We start from the raw sequence: 20165 nt of genomic DNA on the forward strand, positions 1-20165 counted from the left end.
AACAGACTAAGCGTTTCCACTGTTTCATAAATAAAATACCTCAAGATCACAACTGCAATTACGGTTGTAACTTCAGTGAATGTGTAAAGAGTACGAGAAGAGGGGCAAACCCGACATGCACAAATCTTGGGAGGGGCTTAGCCCCCGAAGAAACTTATGATTGATACAAATTTTATGATCGATACGAAGAAACTCTTGATACAAATTTGGGTCATATGATTGAGTCAAAATACAGATTTGGAGTAGGGTACTATTAACCAAATTTGTTTTAAAGAAACACTTTTTCATTCCACTTTAAGAGAGAGAGATATATATTTATTAACCAAACAACAAAATCAGTATTAACAGCCACTTCGAAGTTCTTCAAACTTCGAAGTTCTTTTACTCGAACAGCGTTCAAATTAAGTTTTTCACTTCTTTCTTGAAAGTCTTTGGGATCTATTTTTGCTAACTAAATAAACTTGTCGTTTGGCTCATGATTATAAGGAAAAGTGAAACTTATAGTAATTTATTCCCATGATGGGGTTAGACTGGAATATAATCAATTTGTGTTTTAGCAGATTTGATTGTTATATCGGTTGAAGAGTCATGCTAACTATTTGAAGCACTTAATTATAAGAAGGACTTATTCGTTCCCTTGACGGGTCGAAATTGTTAACCTTGTGGAAGCACTGTGGGCTTCTGCTCTGCTTGGAAATACGGTACCCACGGTTCGATTCCAGCTGCCGCAAGGTTAGGCGAAAAGATTGCTACCTGTTCCTGCAAAAAGACCCAGAAACTGAAACATCGATTTATGTTAGAAAAGTCTTACCGTCATTAAGTTCATTTATGACAAATCTTCGATATGGGGTTAAAGCTTTGAAAACTTTCGTCATTTTGGCAAACATTCTGAGGGATTCTTGATTATCGTAAACTTGTGCGTTCAATGTTGGCTGATTTCCTAAAAGAAACTTTTCTTGTTATCTTTTTTTTCGTAGTTTGTTGCGGTTTAGAGATTTTAGTGGTTGGGCCCTAGAATGGTTTTGATGGCCCTTTAATGGTAGAGGGTTTCAATCTCCGCTACCTTCTAGACCACAATCATTAATAATTAACCAGTATATAAGAAAAATTCCTCAGAATTTATAACTTGTACAATTTATAATTTTAAATAAATATCTTAATGTTTCTAAAGATACTACTGACTGCAAATAACCAACAACAGACTATTCGATTATATTATGCTTCCAACGGACAGCATGAGAAAAGCTTTCCTTTTAAGAAAATACCTGCACGACAGACACATTCCAAACAAATATCCCTCTGGCCGCTAATTGACAGTGGCGCTAATTGGAGGGGGGCTGTCCTCCCTAGATTTTTTAAAAAACAGCTTTTTGGGGTTTTCACTGAAAAAACCTTTTTTTGGAATTTTCATAGAAAACATATAAAAACAACAAATTTATCCCCCCCCCACCCCAGATATTGAAAGAAACATTTGGCCCCCAACTCTTTCCCTAAGTTTTTGTGCACTGACGCCACTGCTTTGGATGTAGAAGTAATTTTGTAGCCATACAGGTGTTTCGAAGATTAGATAATCAAAGAGAAAGAGAGAGGGGAGAGAGAAAGAGAAAAAGAAAGAGCGAGAAAGCAAGAGTGGGAGAAAATAAGCTTGTCAGAAATTCTTCTGATTCTGGTTGTATGATGCACACTTTTTTGCTTGAATGTTTGTTGTTTTCGTAGATACTAAAACGTTCATTGTCTTTTCTCACACAAAGGCGCTAGATGAAGTTGAACGTTTCGTTAATAAACTTTTGGTAGCACTTCCTTGCTTTTATTATGCAATTTGGATTCCCCGGAATATTTTAAAAAGCTGATTTTTCAACTAGCTTTTAAAATCCTACAAATATTGGAAAAAATCACAAGTCAGTTTATATGAGCTAGTTTTTTAGATATATATTACGTAATCTGCAATGCAACATTTTGTGTTCGTTTAAAGTTTTAACTTCACTCTTTACTTCCGTCAGAAAAACATTTTTGTCAATTAATAATAAATACAATTTTCAATCTCACGGGCATAAACACGAGATTACACAACTGTTGAATTAGTCACGCAGTGGCTTATCTGGGATGCCAAATGGACACTTTTAGTGGCTTTCGGACACTTTTTCACTCTGAGGGACACCGGGACACTATTGGGTAAAAAAAAGGCAGATTTTTGAAAAAAAGGACACTTGTTGGACATTTTTCCAAATCAAAACCAAATGTCTTTATTTTCTTCTTTTTTTTTGCATGCTTTTAATTTGTACTTTACTTTTAAGCTTTGATAACGGCTTGGGGATTTTTCTTAGATGTTTTTGCACCCTGCGCAAATACCATTTATCAACCGAATAGGAACAGGACCTAAAGTCTTAAACAATGTGGTGTGCTAGAACTATCGAATCCATCTTTTTCTTCTATGTTACAGTTGACGTTTATCATCAAGTCGGTCAACTTCAAGGACCCACCTACTGCTGGTGGCAAAGTCATCTAGGCCGCTAAGAAGGCTGGAAAGAAGAAGTGAATGGCCATTCCCTGCTGGCTCGTTCCGCGTAAATTCCTGTGACGTGTAGCCGTGTTTATATGGCTATTAATACACTGTTGTCATAGAAAGAAAGGAGTTTCGCAGAAAAGTTGTGGTGCGGATCAATCTTATTTATAACCACTAGCGAATGTTTCTGTTTTATATTCTATGCTTTCAGCTGTGATTTTTTGTCAAACGCTGGTCGCCAGTTTCTATCGAGCCTTAATCGAGCTTTAATCGGCCTTGTCTTCTCACTCTTTTAGTTCCCGAAAACGTCATTTTTGCTCAAGGCTACTTCTAGATGTTCAGAAAACGGCAGGTAGAGGAGTTGTTAAACCATTTTAACCACTTGACCTACCAGTTCGCTGATCGGTTAAGTTGATTGACGTGTTTTTTTTAACATTAAAACCACTTAGGTCAAAATAGAAATTTCGTCGCTACAACCATTCCGGCTTTGTCGCGTACAAAGATCTTCAATATGTAACGAAGATTAACGACTCGCATCTTTTTCGCATAACTTATAAAAATGCCAAAGTGAAAATGAATTTCTATGATTGGTTCTTTACTTTTCGACTAAGATAGGTAGCGGTATCGATAATCGGTATAAAGTTTCGCTCAGTTGACATTCTCATGACGATTTTTTTATGCCATCTCTTCAAATTGAACTAGAACTAAACTTAATTTATTGGTAGCGTTAATGTCAAAGCTGGGAATACCTGCAAAACTCATGCAGGTAACAGACCGCGAGGTACCAGAACAAAGAAGGACAAATTTCACAGGTTTTTTGGCACTTTTTTCACAGGTTTTGAAAATTCATAATGGCAACCCTGTATAGTGGCTAATTTTCCAGAGGCTCATTTTTGAGCTCATTTGGACACTTTTGTCCCTAAAAGTTTTGGCAACCCTGTGGCTTATGCCAGCGTAAATCCTCTCGTTAGACATTTTACTTTCGCTTATTATTTGCTAAACTTATGTACACCTTTTTTCAGTGTAATATTTATTGCATTTTTATATTAAGAAATCAGTAATTAAAAATCTCACCTTCGTGGGTTCTCATAAGGGGGGAGAAGGCAGAATGTTCTGCCCATCTCAGTAAAAGTTCTTGACTTCTATTTAAAATTATCTCAAAAGTTGTGTATCCTCCGATGTCGCTATGACTCAAGCCGAATCCTGACATCCCCAGATTCAGAGCTGTAAAAACAAATAAAAGTCCAATTTAGGGATAAATCCTTTTATTAGACAGTGAAAACAGTTACAAAATCTCTAAATATTTCAATCGCACACACAGTTTAACGTCATCAGCAGAGAAACCAAAATATTCACAACGATATTGATACAGAACAAAATAATTACTACCGGGTAATAAATGAGTTCATTACCAGGGTTCATTCAAAGTCTTGAGCTGCAGACTATTCTCCTTTAATAGTGCCTAAATTTAAATTGAATTTTCAGTAAGGTGGCGCAATCTTTTTTTTTCTAATTGCAAAAGAAATGATGTTGAATTTATAGTTCTATAAATTCTAACGAGTTCTAGCAAATCTTAGAACTTGGTTTTAATACGAATGTAATTGAAATAAAATACTTCCCATAGCGTAAAACGAAATATGAGGGGCATACCAAAGGGAGGGGGTGGGGATGAGGCAAAGTCGTTACTGTAATAAGTCTATTACTACTATAGTGATACTTCTACTACTACTAATACTACTATACTATACTATACTATACTACAATACTACGATACTATACTACTAATAGTGATACTTCACCAAAGATTGGAGTCACCTTAGGTCAACACAGCTCTACTCCGTCTTTTTTTACCCTGCTTGTAACAAACTCTCGGGGAGTTTCAGCTCCCATCATATATTTTCTTATAGCCTATTTCTGCCCATTTGAAAAGATCACAGTTTCTTTAGGCTCAACCTAGATAGCCAAATCGTGCTACTATTTTTCACATTTCATTCCTCATTCTTAAACTATTATCCAGCGTAGTTTTTCATTTCATTATAGTCGTAGGACTATATTGACGGACTTCTTTCATTTCAGTGTTTTACTGAAGAAAAAATATAGTTTGAAAAAATAAGCTTATTGCTAGAGCATGATAACAAAATATATTCATATATCAAATATAATATACAAGAAATACAATATAATCAGTGTAAAACATGTGAATAAAAAGTATTTTCTGAAATAGCTTCCTCAAATATGCCGTGTTAACCTGTTAAAAGGTTCTAAGAATATAGGCTGAATAATTACAGGGCATCAATCAAAAAAGTACATGTGCACCCCTTTAAATTTATGAGGGATTCAGATGTTGAAATAAGTAGCTCCGTAAGATCAAAATCAGAGGAAAGTGGCAAAGGAAGGAGACATGGCTGACTGAGGCTAAAAAAAATACACTGTCTCACAAAAAAAAGTTTCTAATGTTAAAAACATGGATATTTGCAAAAAATTCACGGTAAAAAAAAATGTTACCACAAAAAAAATCGCCGTGAGGTAACACAAAAGCGATAAAAATGGTGCTGCACCGATCATTTCCGGAATATCTTCCCTATGAAGCCTCTAGTCGATAAAATAGGTCAGGATCATGGAATTAGAGGCACTATCTTGAGATGAGTCATGCTTATCATTACGGTTTGAAATGTGGGAAAACACCGATGAAATTATGATTTTTTTTGCTTTTTTTCAAGAACAAACGGAACTATGTTTTGCTATTGCTTATGCCTCGTCCTTTTTCATTTTTTGAAACAAGAGAAGTAACTACAACTTTTCCTTCGGGGAAAGTGTCTGTGTCAGTCGATTTGCTTGGAGGTGAGGGTTAGAAAAAAATAACTTTCTTGTAATATATAAAATGAAACCGTTTTCAACAAATATTTATGAACTATTGAAAAACGGAAATCCCTAGATAGCACTCTTATGTGAATTCAGCCAGGTTACGAAAGTCAAAATTGGTTTATTTTGGAGCCATGAAGAAATGGGAACATAACTTCTTTCTTGCTTAGATTAGTTAATAATGCTATGGACCCCTTTGGGGCAAGTTTTTTCAGGTTCAACAAGCCAGCTTGAGAAAAAGCAGTCCATATGGTTCAGAATTTAGCAATAGCCCGTTTCACGATATTTTTGAAAAGTACCACTTCGTGATTGAGAAGACCAAAGGAGGTTAGTTTGCTCGCTCAAAGCGGCTGTTACCTACTAAAACCTAGTATCTCTAAGTTTATGAGAAAATCGGAAAACCATTATCATTTTTTGAACGAGAGAAATAAATGAAGATAGAAAATTTCATGAATAGATTTGCCCGAGCCCCGTTTCTTCCTGCTTTTGCCTTTCATTTTTTTTCTGAACATAGTACTAGAACGTTCTAGAGCACTTTGAACGTAGTACTGAACGTTATCTACTAGATTTCGTGTCTGGAAAAGCAGTCAAATCTATTATGTCCTATAGATAAATCAAGTATAAGAATCAAACTCTTGTGTTAATACCACAGTTTATATAATTATTCAGTATGATCTTTCCCTATCTCACCCATTATAAAAACCCGGACCGAGGTGCGAGTACTCCAGAGAACGTTTTTGCAGATATAAACGTAAGCGGCATTATATCTTTTCACCGGTAGACAAAGAATAATCACCTACGGAACAAGTACTGACAAAACCACTTGGCCGGCTCAACCAATAAGTGGACAATAAGTGTAGAAATAAGTGGGAGGAGCTTTTTGTTCGCACCGAGAATGAAGAGTCAGAAACCATCTGCGGTAAACTTACTGGATAATTATATAAACTGTGGTTAATACTAAGTTGTTGGATAGGACAACCAAAATTCAAGTTGTTTTCAGAAATATGCTAATCAAGGCACGTAAAACCCATTGGTCAAGAAAATTTCTAGTGCAGGGTTTATCCTTTTTCTAGTAAAATAAATGTCTATATGTACAGAAAGGAGAGGACAAAGGATAGGAATAATTTCAATCCCATTGTGACTCTGATTTTAAAAAGATGTTAGTGATAAAAGGAGGTAAAATATACGATAATTCACACGTTTACAGACATCATACGCGGTAGCTTGCGTTAAAGGAGAACGACTAGGGATGATTTTGAATCCTTGGGAAATTCTGATTCTCTGTAGCTATTAATGTATATGTAGAAAAATTGGTATAAGGCGATTTTCAGGCGGATATCATTTTCGTTTCGTCACTTTGTATGAGTAGGAGAAAATTTGGTACACAATTTATAAGCTACATTAAAACGTTTTATCTTTTTTTTTTACAACTTTCAAACAACTAAAAGCAGGTAAAAACAAATACAACGATACTACAAACCTTTTTACGACAGAAAAAATTTGATAGATAAATACTGAGACCAATGACACTACAGGTTTATTTTTGTATACAGTAAGTTTCCTACCCGTAACTCATTTTGCGGCGGAATTTTTTAAACCAAATAGAGAGGATGTGTTCAATGTGCGTTTTAGTATCCCTAAACAGCAAGTGAATCCCACAAAACTGTTTTCAGCAGTCAAGCTTATAAAATTATTTTCATTTGGGTTATTAATCCTGATTTTTTGGCGAATTTTTGCTTCGGTGTCCTGGTCAAGAGTTGGCAACGCTGTGACGCTAAGAAGTAGAGCTAATTGATTTAAATTGATTAAGGATAAATTTTATTGGGAGTATACTATAAATTCACATACCTGCTGGGATTACAGTTGGAAACCCATCTCCAACTGACCAATCTACATTCTGGTCCCCTGTCCAGACCATTACTTGATAGTCTTGAGACTCCCTGTATCCAGATCTCATCCACGCAATAACTTCTCCGTCTAATCCAGATCGATCAAGTGCTAACCTAAGATTATAACCTATTATTTAATATCTTTTGAACATGTATTTCCTTAATATTTTTGAACTTCAATATTGGCTTTGTAAAACTCGATAAGTTAAACTACGGGACGTTTTAAACAAAATTTCTGAGCCTTACCTTAAATTAGTTAAACATCTTAAAATAATATTCTGCCAGAATAGGGCTAAATAGAGCACATTTTGTCAGATTATGGCTATATCCTGTTTTGTAACTGCACTGATCATTAAAACGAGCTCTCTACTTGTATCCACAACTTACCGAATTAAAAAAAATATAAAAAAGGCAAAAGATGTGGTACTAGATTTAATAGTCGAAACCGGTGATGCTGCTCCTTTTTGTATGAACCTTCAGCCAGGGGTGTTAGGCGCTAAATATTATGTGCTTTTGCAAATTCTTCCTGTTCCCTTTCCAATATTTTCCAAGTTTTGAGATTTACCAAAGCAGCTGGAAGGGTGGGGTGCATTGGTAGAGAGTAGGGCTCATGATGAATAAGGAAGCTGTTAAGTCTTGTTGTTGGAAAGGCATTAGTAACAGAATTGTGGTTGCCCTTTTTACCCCTAAAAAGTGCAAGGTATCAGTAATAATGGTATATGCCCCAGTAGAGCCGATTGATGAAGATGGTAGGGAATCAGATAAATTTTACTTATAGTTGTGGAAAAAATATAGAAAAAAATATATGGGAAAAATATACAGGGTCGTTGGTAGAAATGTGGTATTTTTATTTGGAAATTTTAATACCGAAGCTGGTAAAAATACGAATATATAGCCTCGTAGCCTAGGTAAATTTGATGTCTGAGAGGAAAATAATAACGACTTCAGACTGCTGCAATTTTGTAGGTATAATAATCTAGTTATAACCAATATAGGATTTGTTCCTACGTCCAAACGGCACTCTCATGATGGTAAGGCAACCAACCTTATTGATTATGTTATTGCAAATCGAAGACTGGTACAAGACACCAAGGTATATAGGATCTGGAAGATACTGCCAGACGTTATAACAGTAAAATATTGCATTGACGTCTTAAAAAATTGAACTTGCCATCGTCAATCTGGACTTGTCCCAGTGAAATATAGGAGCGGGTCCTCAATCTGTGATGAAGAAAGTGTTAATTTGAGATGGTTTGAACATTTTAAAATTAAACTAAACCATGATTACGTTACGCCAAATATTATAGAAAAGAATGAAAAAGTTTGCGACAACTAGGAAGTGGAGAAAGATTTTGTTTTGTGAGGAAGAGTTAGAAACGGTACTAAGACGATCAAAAATAATAAGGCCTCGGGTACTGATAGTGCGATAATTAAGTTTTTGAAATATAGTGGTTGTGAAGTTAAGGTTAAATTACTGAAGATTGTGGATAAGGCTTTCGTAAAATAAGAAATACCTAGCGATTTTAAGGAGACTCTAATTAAAATATCTTTATAAGAAAGTGATAAGAGTGAATGTGGAAATTATAGAGACATTAGCTCGGTTTCTATAGGAAGCAAAGTACTTAGTATGGCGATACTATTTATACTTAAAAATGCTATATATTTAAAAGAAAAGCAGTCTTAAAAGAAAAACAGTGTTGTTTTAGGAAGGACAGAGGATGCGTCGACCAAAAATTCATTCTTACATGAATGATTGAGAACTAACTTCCGGAGTCATCAGATCAACTTGTCCTCAGTTTTATAGAGTATGAACAAGTAATTCATTCAGCCGATAAAAGAGCTGTAGTGAAGATCTTATCTTTGTATGGTAATGCCAAAAAAATACTTCGAAGTGATTACTGCTATGTACGAGAACAACATTGCTGAGGTTAAGGTAGAAAATGAGTGACTAGCTTAGTATTGAATCAGGATTTAAGCAGTTCTAAATTCGTTCATATGGATCGTTTTGATGGACTTTATTTTTAAGAAACGCAGCAGTGAGAGGATTATAAAACTCTCCTTGACTTAGATCATGCTGATGATTTGAGTGTTCTAGATGAAATTACTAGCAAATGAATGATTTTCGGAGGTTTTGAAAATTCTGGGTGGAGAAAGATGCTAGAAAATTAAGTCGCTTTGGCTAAGAATAAACTTAGATGAAAGATGTTGTTGGATAACAAGAAGATTGATCAAGTGGATAACTTCATTCTCCTGGGAAGTATGGTTCTAAGGCATGGGCAGTTTGAAATACGGGGGATGATTTGTTCGATGTTTTCACGAGCAATTGTCACGGATTGGTTTGGGTACCTCTTTGATTAATCGTATTTTGAACACTAAGCTGTAAGAAAAATGTAGTTCTATCCCGCTTTCTCGGGCTATAATGAGTGAAACAATTGAGATTGCGCGGACAAATTTTATAGATGAAGGACAATCTATCCGAAAGGGACAACCTAGGACCAAAGGAAGAGTAGGTCGTCCTCGAATGGGTTGGGAAAATGTCCTAAGAAAGGGTTTAAAGAACATTGGGTCTTTTTGGGAGGGTAGAAAAAGGAGGGCTTTGAATAGATTGTGATGAAGGAGGGAAGTGTGCAGCTGTTTTGGCCTCAGGTATCTTGGTGCTGTAATGATTTGTTAGTAGTAGTAGTAGCAGTAGAAGTTTTCAAGTCACAATTTTAAACTGACTGTTCTGTTTTTACAAGATTTAATGGATCCCAGGGGAGAAAGGTCGAAGTTACGAACTAAAATTACTGACTTATACGTTCGAAATTATGAAAGCTGGAAGTTTAAACAGAAAGACAGGGAAGACGAGTTCTAGCCAGCGCGTAATAGTGGGATAATTTTCCGGGTTGATCAAAGACGAGTCCTCAATCGATCAAAGATTGACGATTCGGTTCCTAGCCTTTATGGATTACTTAATCCTGATCAATCCCATACATAGTTATCTAGCATATCAGAAAGAGAATTATTTGATTAGTAGAAAGGACATGGAGAAAACATAAAAATGTATAGCTACTAAGCTCTAGGAAACCTGAGCAGAAAAGTTAGTAATAAAATTTCTCCATAAAATTGGATGGCTAGTAAGGCAGTTTAGCTCTCAAATGTGTTGACTAAAAAATTCGAATAAATACAGATTAAAACTATAAATTGTCATTTCTCTATGAATGAGTACAATGATTTAATAATTTTTGCAATTTAAATGTGTTTTCGATAAAGAGGAAGAAAAAGACATAGAAGAAGAAAAGTTCAAAATACGTGGCAATTATTTAAGGAAAAATTTTATTCCTCTTAATTTCCATTTGTTTTAGTTCTATCGGTCTTGTGTAATTGAGTACATTGCTGAGCAAAAGTTACTTAAATAAGCCTATAGGAAGAATAATTATAAGAGGAATATTTTATTAGCTCACAAATATTGATTAAAAAAAAATATAAAAAAATTACCGGAACAAGGTAAAGTTGTGTTCACACCTGCATTATTTAACGCCATTCGTTACACTTTGTAATGTTTCAGAACAAATTTTGTCCACAAATTTCTCATGGATTTTTACGTTAACCTAGGATGAAATGAATCTTTTATTAAGTATGTAAAATGTTTACTTAACATAAATTAACGACTTAGCATTTAAAATCATCAATGTTAAACAAAACTCACTGAATTTCTGACTTGGTAGATATAAGCTGAAGCGTTTTGCATCAGGATCACAAAGGACAGGGTTTTACAATTCATAATATAAGAGGCAAAAGACGGGTCCTTGGATCCTTAATTGGCTCTTTAGTTAAATACTCATACACACAAACCATAAACATTTTGATATCGTAGTTCATCATATTGACTCTATGCTCATGCTCATGCATTATAACGCTCAAGAGTGAAAGTGCTATTTATTTATTAGAAAAGAAGCTAAAACCGAATAATAATTGAGCATAAGTAAAAGTAAATATTACCTCACAGTCTTTGCCCAAACAGCAGGAAGCAGATTGTGTCTCTCTTCCCCACTAAGAAGAGCCATTGACTCATTTCTCGTTTGAGCATCCAAGGGAGTGTATTCAGCAAAGTCTGCCATAAAACCACCAAACTTCAAATCCAATATATTTCTTGTTATCACACCTACAACAAAATACATATCGCACTTAAAGTAATAAGACATTTCAACTGGATTAACTTATAATTACATGTATGTAGTTTCTGTTGCGCTTGTAGAGTTTAATTAAAAATACATCAAGCTATTTGGTATAGCACCGAGAAAATACAGCTTAGTAATAATAATAATAAGAAAAGAGGGAAGAGTAAGTTAACAAAGCATACACGACTCAGAAAGTTCCTGGATTGCACTTGGAGTGACCTTCTGGATTTAGTGAAGGCTGCTTCTTTGAGGCTTACTGACGAGTCTATGCAAACGCAAATCAAAACTCAAAGTGACTATTTCCAGACTTACTTTATTACCATTTTTGGCCCCCTCAAATCTCTTAACACAGGTGGCAGTGATTCAAACCCTTATTTCTGATGATATAGATTAGTTTATCCTATACAAATAACCTACATTTGTTACGGAAATACCCATGAAATTGACAACCATTATAACTGAACTAAATTTCAAGGACCTTGCCTAAATCTAGGAATAACTCATTAAAAAAAACATGACAATTATATTCCAGGAGTCGTTCTTAAAGAATAAGGACGAAAATTCAAACTTTTTCATCAAAAAAGGAGCATTGAGGAAGGCACAACCCCTTTAATATACAAAATAACTTCTAAGTTACTTTAAAAACTTTTAAGTTTTAATATTGCTCCTTACTTTCAGTTAAAAAAAACTAGTTTTTTGTATTTAATTTCTGATAATTTTTCAAATGATATCGGGAAATTAAGCCTCTCTTCATGAAAAATTAACCCTCCCTCCCCCCAAAGAAAAGCTGGGTGGATAGCTACCCCTAGTATTTTTGGTCACTTAAAAACGACGCTAGAATTTTTAATTTCCATTCAAATGACTTCTCTGCCGATCTTCCGATGCGATTCCTTGACTTTTAGGGAATATTTCCCCTCTTTTCGGAAATAAGGCAAATTTCCTCAGGCTCGTAGTTTTTGATGGTTAAACACTAAACATGATGAATCTTATGTATTTAGAATTAGCACAATAAGCTGATTCTTTTGATGTATGTGTGGATACAAAAATTCGGTTATCATTGAGCCGTTTCGCTCCCTACCACAGTTTGTTACCACTAACTCTGAAAAAGAATGTTTGGCCGTCCATGATCGGTCAGAACACCTCGTAAATGTTCCTCCGTGCAAGTGGTAATAAAGTCTATGTTTTGTTTTTTGCAGAACATCATTGTGACTGTTGAAGCAAATACCAAGTTTTTCCGGATTTTATTGGGTCTCTGTGTATTTCCTAATCTAGATCAGGTTATAAGAGTTAGAGCTACGACTTTGTTTTGGAAGAATAACCTCCTAAACTCAGCCTGTTATATCTTATTGAGAGAAGATGCCCCGAAATTCGGCTTTGTAGATTAAGCACAAATAGCACAAGTTTTTGAGCACAAATAGAAATTACCCGTTTGGTTTTACACGTACGATATCTCGTCTCCAACCCAGTTCCAAGTGTGAGAGCCTAACGTGGCAACTGAGTAATATCAACCCGGTACGATTCTCGGCGTGTGGTTTCTCCAGGATGGTTATTCTTTAGGCTATAGGGAAATAGTGTAAAGTCGTAATCAGTATAGGCTGTTTCTCGTTAGGGCTGGAGTAAAAGCCTCAGTAAAAATGTTGGCACTTTGACCTCTGCATCGAAGTTTACTTATAGCTTTGAACAATTCATTTTGATTTTTTTTCCACGAGGTTAATCAGTATTTTAATACACATAGTCCATTTTTAATTTATATGTTTTGTAAGAGAATATCGGAGCCAAAATTATAACATGTGTTTGTCTTACATTGTTATATTATGGAAGTTTTTCCTGGTGGACTCGTGCTGTATTTGAATTCTGGATAAGTTACTCATAACTCTCATTGAAAGTTCAGCCAAAACATACCTTTGTACTGATTACTACTGCCACTACTAATAATGATTCACTGCAGCACCAAGCCGCCTGAGGGCACCACAATTTCCATTGTCATCACTGTAGCTTCTACTATTCTATTCTTGGTTCACAGACTTATATTCCTATTCTTTCACACTTTTTTCAACTGTGAAAAACACTCTGGGCTTTGGATATTCTACTTCTCACATCTGCACAGCACTCACAGTCTCTACTAATAATACTACCTGGGTAATTGAAGCTGTCCGCTTGATAAATCTTCTCATTAACCGACATCTCTTCATCTTCACTTATTCCCCGTCTTGGCGACTTAGTCTTCTTGACATTAATTTCCAAACCTATTCTTACACCTTGAATTCACGAAACTTCTAAAAGTTCGTTCATTTTGTTAACATTTAAATGTAGGATGCTTAAATCATTAGCGTAATATAAGTCTTGGAGAGTCTTACTTCCTTATTTGATTCTGTGTTCTCCCATTGCCTTTGCTGTGCTCCTTAGGACAAAGTCCATCAAAATAATCCATATGAATTGGAACAGGACGCAACCCTACTTAATTCCTGGTTTAATACGAAACCAGCAACTAACCACATTTCCTACCTTAACCGCAGCAAAGTTATTCACGTTCATAGTACTAATCATTTTAATGTATCTATATGTATCTATATATCTATATATGTATCTATATATCATTTTAATGTATCATTTTAATGTATATGTTTCTAAGCATAATGAATACTGTGGGGAATGACGTCGGACCTATTGTTTCTAAGAATTTTAGCCTATATTTACGCAATGGCTTTATGACGATAACATAGCGGGACTCCGAAGAGATAAAAATTCTATTTTAATAAGGTTTTATTTCCTTTAGGGTGAGAGATAAATTATTTCTTATAGAATTTATCACATTTAATAAGGTTTCATGAGAATTTTAGATGTCGCAGTGCATGGTTGCCAAAACAAAGGAACATTCAGATATTACTTGACATTTTTGAGTTTTACGTTTAAGGCGACAGTTTTAGGTGTTAAGTATAAGGCGAAAGGAAATTTATTTAGTTGCCATATTGAAAGTAGGAACGAAAGAAGGTAAGGCATGTTGTAAAATGATATTAAGAAGTCAGCTTAGGGTTATTAAAAAAATCAATGTAGTTAAAGAGGTTTAGCAATAATTTTTGATGATTGAGATTGAGAGAGATTAAGAGAGAGAGAGAGAGAGAGAGAGAGACAGAGACAGAGAGAGAGAGAGAGAGAGAGAGAGAGAGAGAGAGAGAGAGAGAGAGAGAGAGAGAGAGAGAGAGAGAGAGAGAGAGAGAGAGAGAGAGAGAGAGAGAGAGAGAGAGAGAGAGAGAGAGAGAGAGAGAGAGAGAGAGAGAGAGAGAGAGAGAGAGAGAGAGATTAAGAGAGATTGAGAGATATTGAGTGAGATTCAGGGAGATTGAAAGAGATTGAATATATTTAACGCCGGAATTTTAAATTCTTGAGTGTGGTCGGTATAATGCACAAGTACGACATTTAATCATATTTAGGTGTTACACTTAAGGCGAAAGGACAGGCCTAATTTAAGAAAATCAATGATAAAATAAATAAGAGATCCAAGAGATCATAGTAAATAAGAGATCAAGTTCTAAGATTAAATTTGGAGTTAATAATAGAATAAAAGCTTTTTTTGAGATACACGAGCCTAGAAAAAGTGGACAGATTTTTGTTTCAGTTTCCAAAGAGGCTCAGATGCGAAAGGACAGGCCTAATTTAAGAAAATCAACAATAAAATAAATAAGAGATCAAGTAAAGATTATTATGTTTTAGAGGTAATTACTTAGCAAGAAAAAAAAAGACTGTCATCCTAATCCAGCAATTGAGACAAATGTGCACTTGAACGAGGTTTTGACCTTACTCATCTATCCAACTACGTAGGACCAAACCGTATAACCGAACCATCAACCAAATAGAAATGTCCAAATCCATGCAAAGTCGTCATTAATAAATGTAAGTCATTGTACATTTACAAGCAAAAGCACCTTAAATCTAGTGACATATTTCCAAGTAGAACCTTCCATTAGGGCTCATCAGAAGAAATACAACCTGCCTTAACGGGTTTCGAAGCTTTACTTTCTTTACCCGGTACAGTGGAGCCTCTACCATAAGATCTATATGGTATCCCTACGTCAGGTAAAACTTGTGAAATACATGCATACTAGTAAAGCTATTCAAAATTACATACAAAATGAGTCTCATTCTTTCCTTAATAAAGTCCCAGAGATCACTGAGCAAAAACCATTCTGGAACAAATGAAGACTGGTCCAGATGTGAGTTATAAAAAAAAGTATTTTATTGGTATCCGGAACCAATTACAGATTTAAAGTTCTTCAAGGTTGTTAGAAAACAGTCTAGAAATTAAAAATTCTAAAAAACAAAAGCGAAAGAGAAATTATATTAAAATATCATTAAGTATTTCTTTATAATTTTTTGTATATTTACCTAAAATTTTATGATACATAAAACTAGATTTTTTTAATTGCCAACTATTTTTTTGGCAGAAAAACCTCTTAAGATCAGTTTTTCACTCAGCTTTTTACATCTATTTTTAAAATCTGTGTAATTACTGCATATTTTTGCATACCTAAATAATTGGGAATAATAAGCTGAATAAGTAATATTTGAATGTATATTACTTTCAAGGAATGGAAAATTAATTACGTTTAAAATTAAAATCCTCCGTTTTATTATATATTTTAAAAACTAATTTATTATTATCTGAAATATTAATATTTAAATCTAAGGAATGGTCAGAGTTTCCTATCCCATAGCTAGGCTACAGAATTAACTCTTGTGGATAAATATTTTTTGAAATCTCAATAAACTCTGCACAATTTATTACTATGTACCTAGAGGTATTTCTGCCCGTTCATGTTTTTCTTCCTTTTTTTTATAGAGGTACGTGGAAATGGAATAGTATAACTACTGAAATTAAGATTATTGGAGACCCCAATTTATTAAGCAACCCATTAAGGAACTGATTTTTGCTGAATATGAGTTTTGATTTATTTATTTATTTATTTATTGTGATGTTTTTGTTATAAAGATTTTGCTTTCTCTACCTCCCCTAGGGACAAGCTTTGCTTTTTAGGGGAAGTAGCAACAATTTTTTGTTTATATGTTTTTTCCAGTAAATCTTTCCCTCTCTGTCTCTCTTATGACGTATATGGCAAATTACCTACGAATTTGGAGATGATTAATCCTCGATTAAAAAAATGAAATGAGGTTTGTTATGCCGAACATGAAAAATTCAAAGTATTATATTACTGCTGTCATTTACTATTTAATTTCTTTTTATACTGAGAAGATTTTTGAAAAGAAGTGTAATTTTCCTTATTCAAAAGTAAATTTACCTTTCCGAGAAGTACTATTTATTAAATTCAAATTAAACATATAGAAATTAATGTATATTTTCCATGATTATATGTAGGAAGCTAATTCAAAAAGTGTGAAGCATGGTTTTGATAGGACTAGGCTCTCTCGGGTATCTCTTTTAAAAATTTCTTTTTAGAGCTCCAACTTAGGCCTACTCCAAAAGCGTGTAACCTTTATAGAATATAGTTTTCGATTTTTTGGCGTCTAACTATGAACCATTAATTCTTTTTAGCCTTTATTTAGACTATAAGGACAAATTTTTGTGAAATTTTCCATATTCTGGGTAGCTGAATTGTCCGACCACCATGTGCCGTCTCCTTGGTAGCCTTAATGATTTTTCAAACTTACCAATATACCATTCCACGGCTGGCTCATAAAAAAGATCTACAGTGCCTGCAAAAAACCCCCCAAAATCTTGAACATAGGATTGGCCAGAGGAGTCAAGTAAAAGGAATCCTCGACTGTCAGCTTCTCGAAATAGGTTTCCTTCAATATTCAAATAAGGATTTATGTACACGTTCACCTTCACGTTTTCAGCTATTAGATCCTGAACCACAGTATCTAGTCCTGAAATATAAAATCTATTAGACCATTTCATAATTGAAATTCAGAAATTAGAAATTTATTTATAAATAGCAATGAAGCTTGCAGGGGGGGGGGGGGATACAATATTAGTATTTGGGACGGGTATCAGAGAAACTTCGCTCCTCCATTGGTGCGTTTCACCCTCATTTTGTAATTTGTGCAAATTTTATCCATTGGCGAAGATGTGCCCCTGAAGTCACCCCTTGGATCTGCCATTGTGGCGGATTTTCGTTAAAGATGAAACCCCGCGAATGGTAGAACGGAATTGCTGAACTAACAAAAAAGCAACAATATAAGTCAAAAGTTACGAAACAACCAAGCGGATTGATGGCAAAACAATTTAAACAAATATAACAAAAAGAAGAAATTAGTAGTGGTTTTACCCAGCTAATTCACATTAAGTTTATTAAAAAGTTTAATTTGCAAGGTTTTACCTGGATAAAGGGTTGCATTCCATTGCCAGTTCCAAAAGACCCTGTAACCAAACGAGGTTTCAACCTTGCCAGACCAGTCCTGAATCCAAAGGCCAGAGACTTGAACACCTTCTGCTTGACAGTTTCTCAAAACCTGGAGCATCTACAATAGAAAAAAAAATTAGATTATACTATATAGATTCTAAAAACGGTACAAGACCACAATGGAGTAAATAAATAAAATAAAAGAGATACAAATAAAAACTGAAAAGACAAAAAAAACTAAAGGAATGAACGAACACTTAGATACTATATACATATACACAGATACTTAAATACGAATCAAACTTAAAAGATTACTTGTTTCGACTGACTTTAAGAATTCTGTCCGATGCTTAACGAGAGCTTTAATTGGGTAGGTACTGCTGAATCGACGTGATACCGACGTGGTTTCTGTCCACGTTCGTAAATTGAGCAGAAATTTTTAATATTTATAAATATCTGAGAGCATCTGTCTTTTACCAGTTTTAGAAAAAATATTTCAAAATGGAGACATAGCTAAAAAATCTGGTATGACCAAATCATTGTGTGGCTGGGCTCGAATTTAGTGAAAGAACAACATACGCTTTTCTCGCCTTTTCAGCAAAATCACTTTTCTCTAGGGAACGTGTAAAAACCATACTTGACCTAATAGTCATTCAAAATAAACAACAGATTCTGCCAATGTAAAATCATGATCACCCAACTTAACAAGGTAATTCCTTAAACTTGCTACTCTTCTAAAAAATACAACCAAGGATTAAATGCAAGAACGATTTGCTTATAAGCTTTACTAAACATATCAAAAATTTCTTCATTTCGAGACAGGCATCGGCTCTTGTTTAAAATATCATCCGTGTAATTAAACGGCGAGAGATCTATTCCGCGGAAAATATTGCTCATTTTTGCCAATTTTTTGCTTTCAAAGAAGCTATTATTATACATTGTTGGAGAAGAAATAGTACTCTATCTGATCCCTCTTCTCACTGGTTCTGAATGACGCAGAATAATTGGACCACTTCTCGAAGGTACTTTAACTCAGACAGAATGTTTTCTACACGTATTATGAAAAGGTAAAGCAACTGACCGGTCCATACCACGTTTAAGTGATATCTGAGCATGTATTACGGAGTCAAATGCCTTACCAATGTCATGATCGTCCAGAAGAATTGTACTCATATAGCTCATCAGTTTCTTTGAGTATATGAGCTACAATATAATGGACGTGCTCGCGACCGATAATTTCTTAAAAACAAAACCGGTTATCAGGAATACAACATTTACTTGAAATATTATCAATAACGAGAATTTCTGTTAGTTTACACAGGACAGGTGAAATAGTTATAGGACGGTAAGACGCGCAATCTGCCAGGTCCCCCTTTTTTAACACAGGAGCAACAACACAAGTAGCAAAAATATTAGGTACAAGAAAAGTATTAAAAATAATCTGAAACAACAGTTCGAGATGACGCAAAGGATTCTCACTTCCTTGGGTAATAAACAAACCACAGGGTTCGCCAATACCACGGGATTTGTTTTTCTTTAGCGTAAAGATGGCGACAGTAAGATTTTTCGTAGTTATTATGTAACCAACGTCAGAGTCAGGTAACCTCAGCCCTTTGTCTAGTTATTTTCTGAACTTATCGCCATGCTCTTGGTCGTAAAGGGAAAACTTGGAAAATATTGCCAGACCAGACCAACCATAGGAAATTAGTTAGTGCGTGATTTTCCCCACAAAAATAGCGCTAAAGTGCATAAGTGTCTATCATAGGACAACATATCAATATCCTATAGGATATATTGAAAAGATAACAAAAATCAGACAGCAAATACATGTCACTGATCCTCAAAAAGGCTCCACGGCTTCTAAATTTTGGTGTTTCTATTCCTAAATGTAGGAATACGCATTAGCAGCAGCCAAGGGAACGTGCATATCAGATATTTAGCCTACAAGCACTTCAAGACCAACACGTCTGCTTCCGTACTTTCATGGTGAATTCCGAGTCTCCTTGTAGATTAACTGCTACTAGTCTCCTTTTTCTCAAAATTATTACTTGCAACCTTATTTCTATGGCTAGTTTGTTCAAGAAAAGAGTAGCATTTCGTATAGAAATCAATATCCTTTGAAGATAACGTTTTTTTTCTTCTGAAGAATTTTTTTCTTCTAGTTTAATCAATCTAGTTCCGAGTCTCCTAGTAGATTAACTGCCACTAGTCTTCTTTTTCTGAAAATCATCACTTGCAACTTCATTTCTATGACTAGTTGTTTAACAAAACAGTAGCGTTACATAGAAATCCATTCTCATTTAGAGATAACTGAATCTCTACATTCCATCCAATCATAAACTAAAGTGTCAAATTTTAATCTGAACATTTTACAATTTTTAAGGCTTATGTC

The 20165-nt window shown here is 34.7% G+C and overlaps 1 protein-coding gene and 1 long non-coding RNA gene across 3 annotated transcripts in view; one reads left to right on the top strand and one right to left on the bottom strand.

Moving 5' to 3' along the window:
* Nucleotides 1-20165, bottom strand: part of LOC148942206 (uncharacterized) — a 69956-nt gene that overhangs the window by 14923 nt on the left and 34868 nt on the right. Inside the window, exons 5-10 of the mRNA XM_089103379.1 lie at nucleotides 17750-17891; nucleotides 17079-17297; nucleotides 11236-11398; nucleotides 7214-7368; nucleotides 3578-3727; nucleotides 812-940 (exon numbers count right to left, since the gene is read on the bottom strand). Coding sequence (XP_088959505.1) covers nucleotides 812-940; nucleotides 3578-3727; nucleotides 7214-7368; nucleotides 11236-11398; nucleotides 17079-17297; nucleotides 17750-17891 — 958 coding nt within the window. The remainder of the gene's footprint in view (nucleotides 1-811; nucleotides 941-3577; nucleotides 3728-7213; nucleotides 7369-11235; nucleotides 11399-17078; nucleotides 17298-17749; nucleotides 17892-20165) is intronic.
* The window catches only part of LOC148942207 (uncharacterized), a 61519-nt gene that overhangs the window by 8804 nt on the left and 32550 nt on the right, over nucleotides 1-20165 (top strand). The window contains exons 2-3 of one of the 2 annotated variants that reach the window (XR_016143174.1): nucleotides 5581-5692; nucleotides 16252-16391. This is a non-coding gene — a long non-coding RNA (uncharacterized LOC148942207). Of the gene's footprint in view, nucleotides 1-5580; nucleotides 5693-16251; nucleotides 16392-20165 lie in introns of those variants that run through there. The other variant, XR_016143173.1, reaches the window with a different exon arrangement.

Source organism: Artemia sp. Qi Xiang Cuo, chromosome 17, assembly GCF_049724085.1.
Source record: "Artemia sp. Qi Xiang Cuo chromosome 17, ASM4972408v1, whole genome shotgun sequence".
In the NCBI taxonomy this organism is placed as follows: Eukaryota; Metazoa; Arthropoda; class Branchiopoda; order Anostraca; family Artemiidae; genus Artemia; species Artemia sp. Qi Xiang Cuo.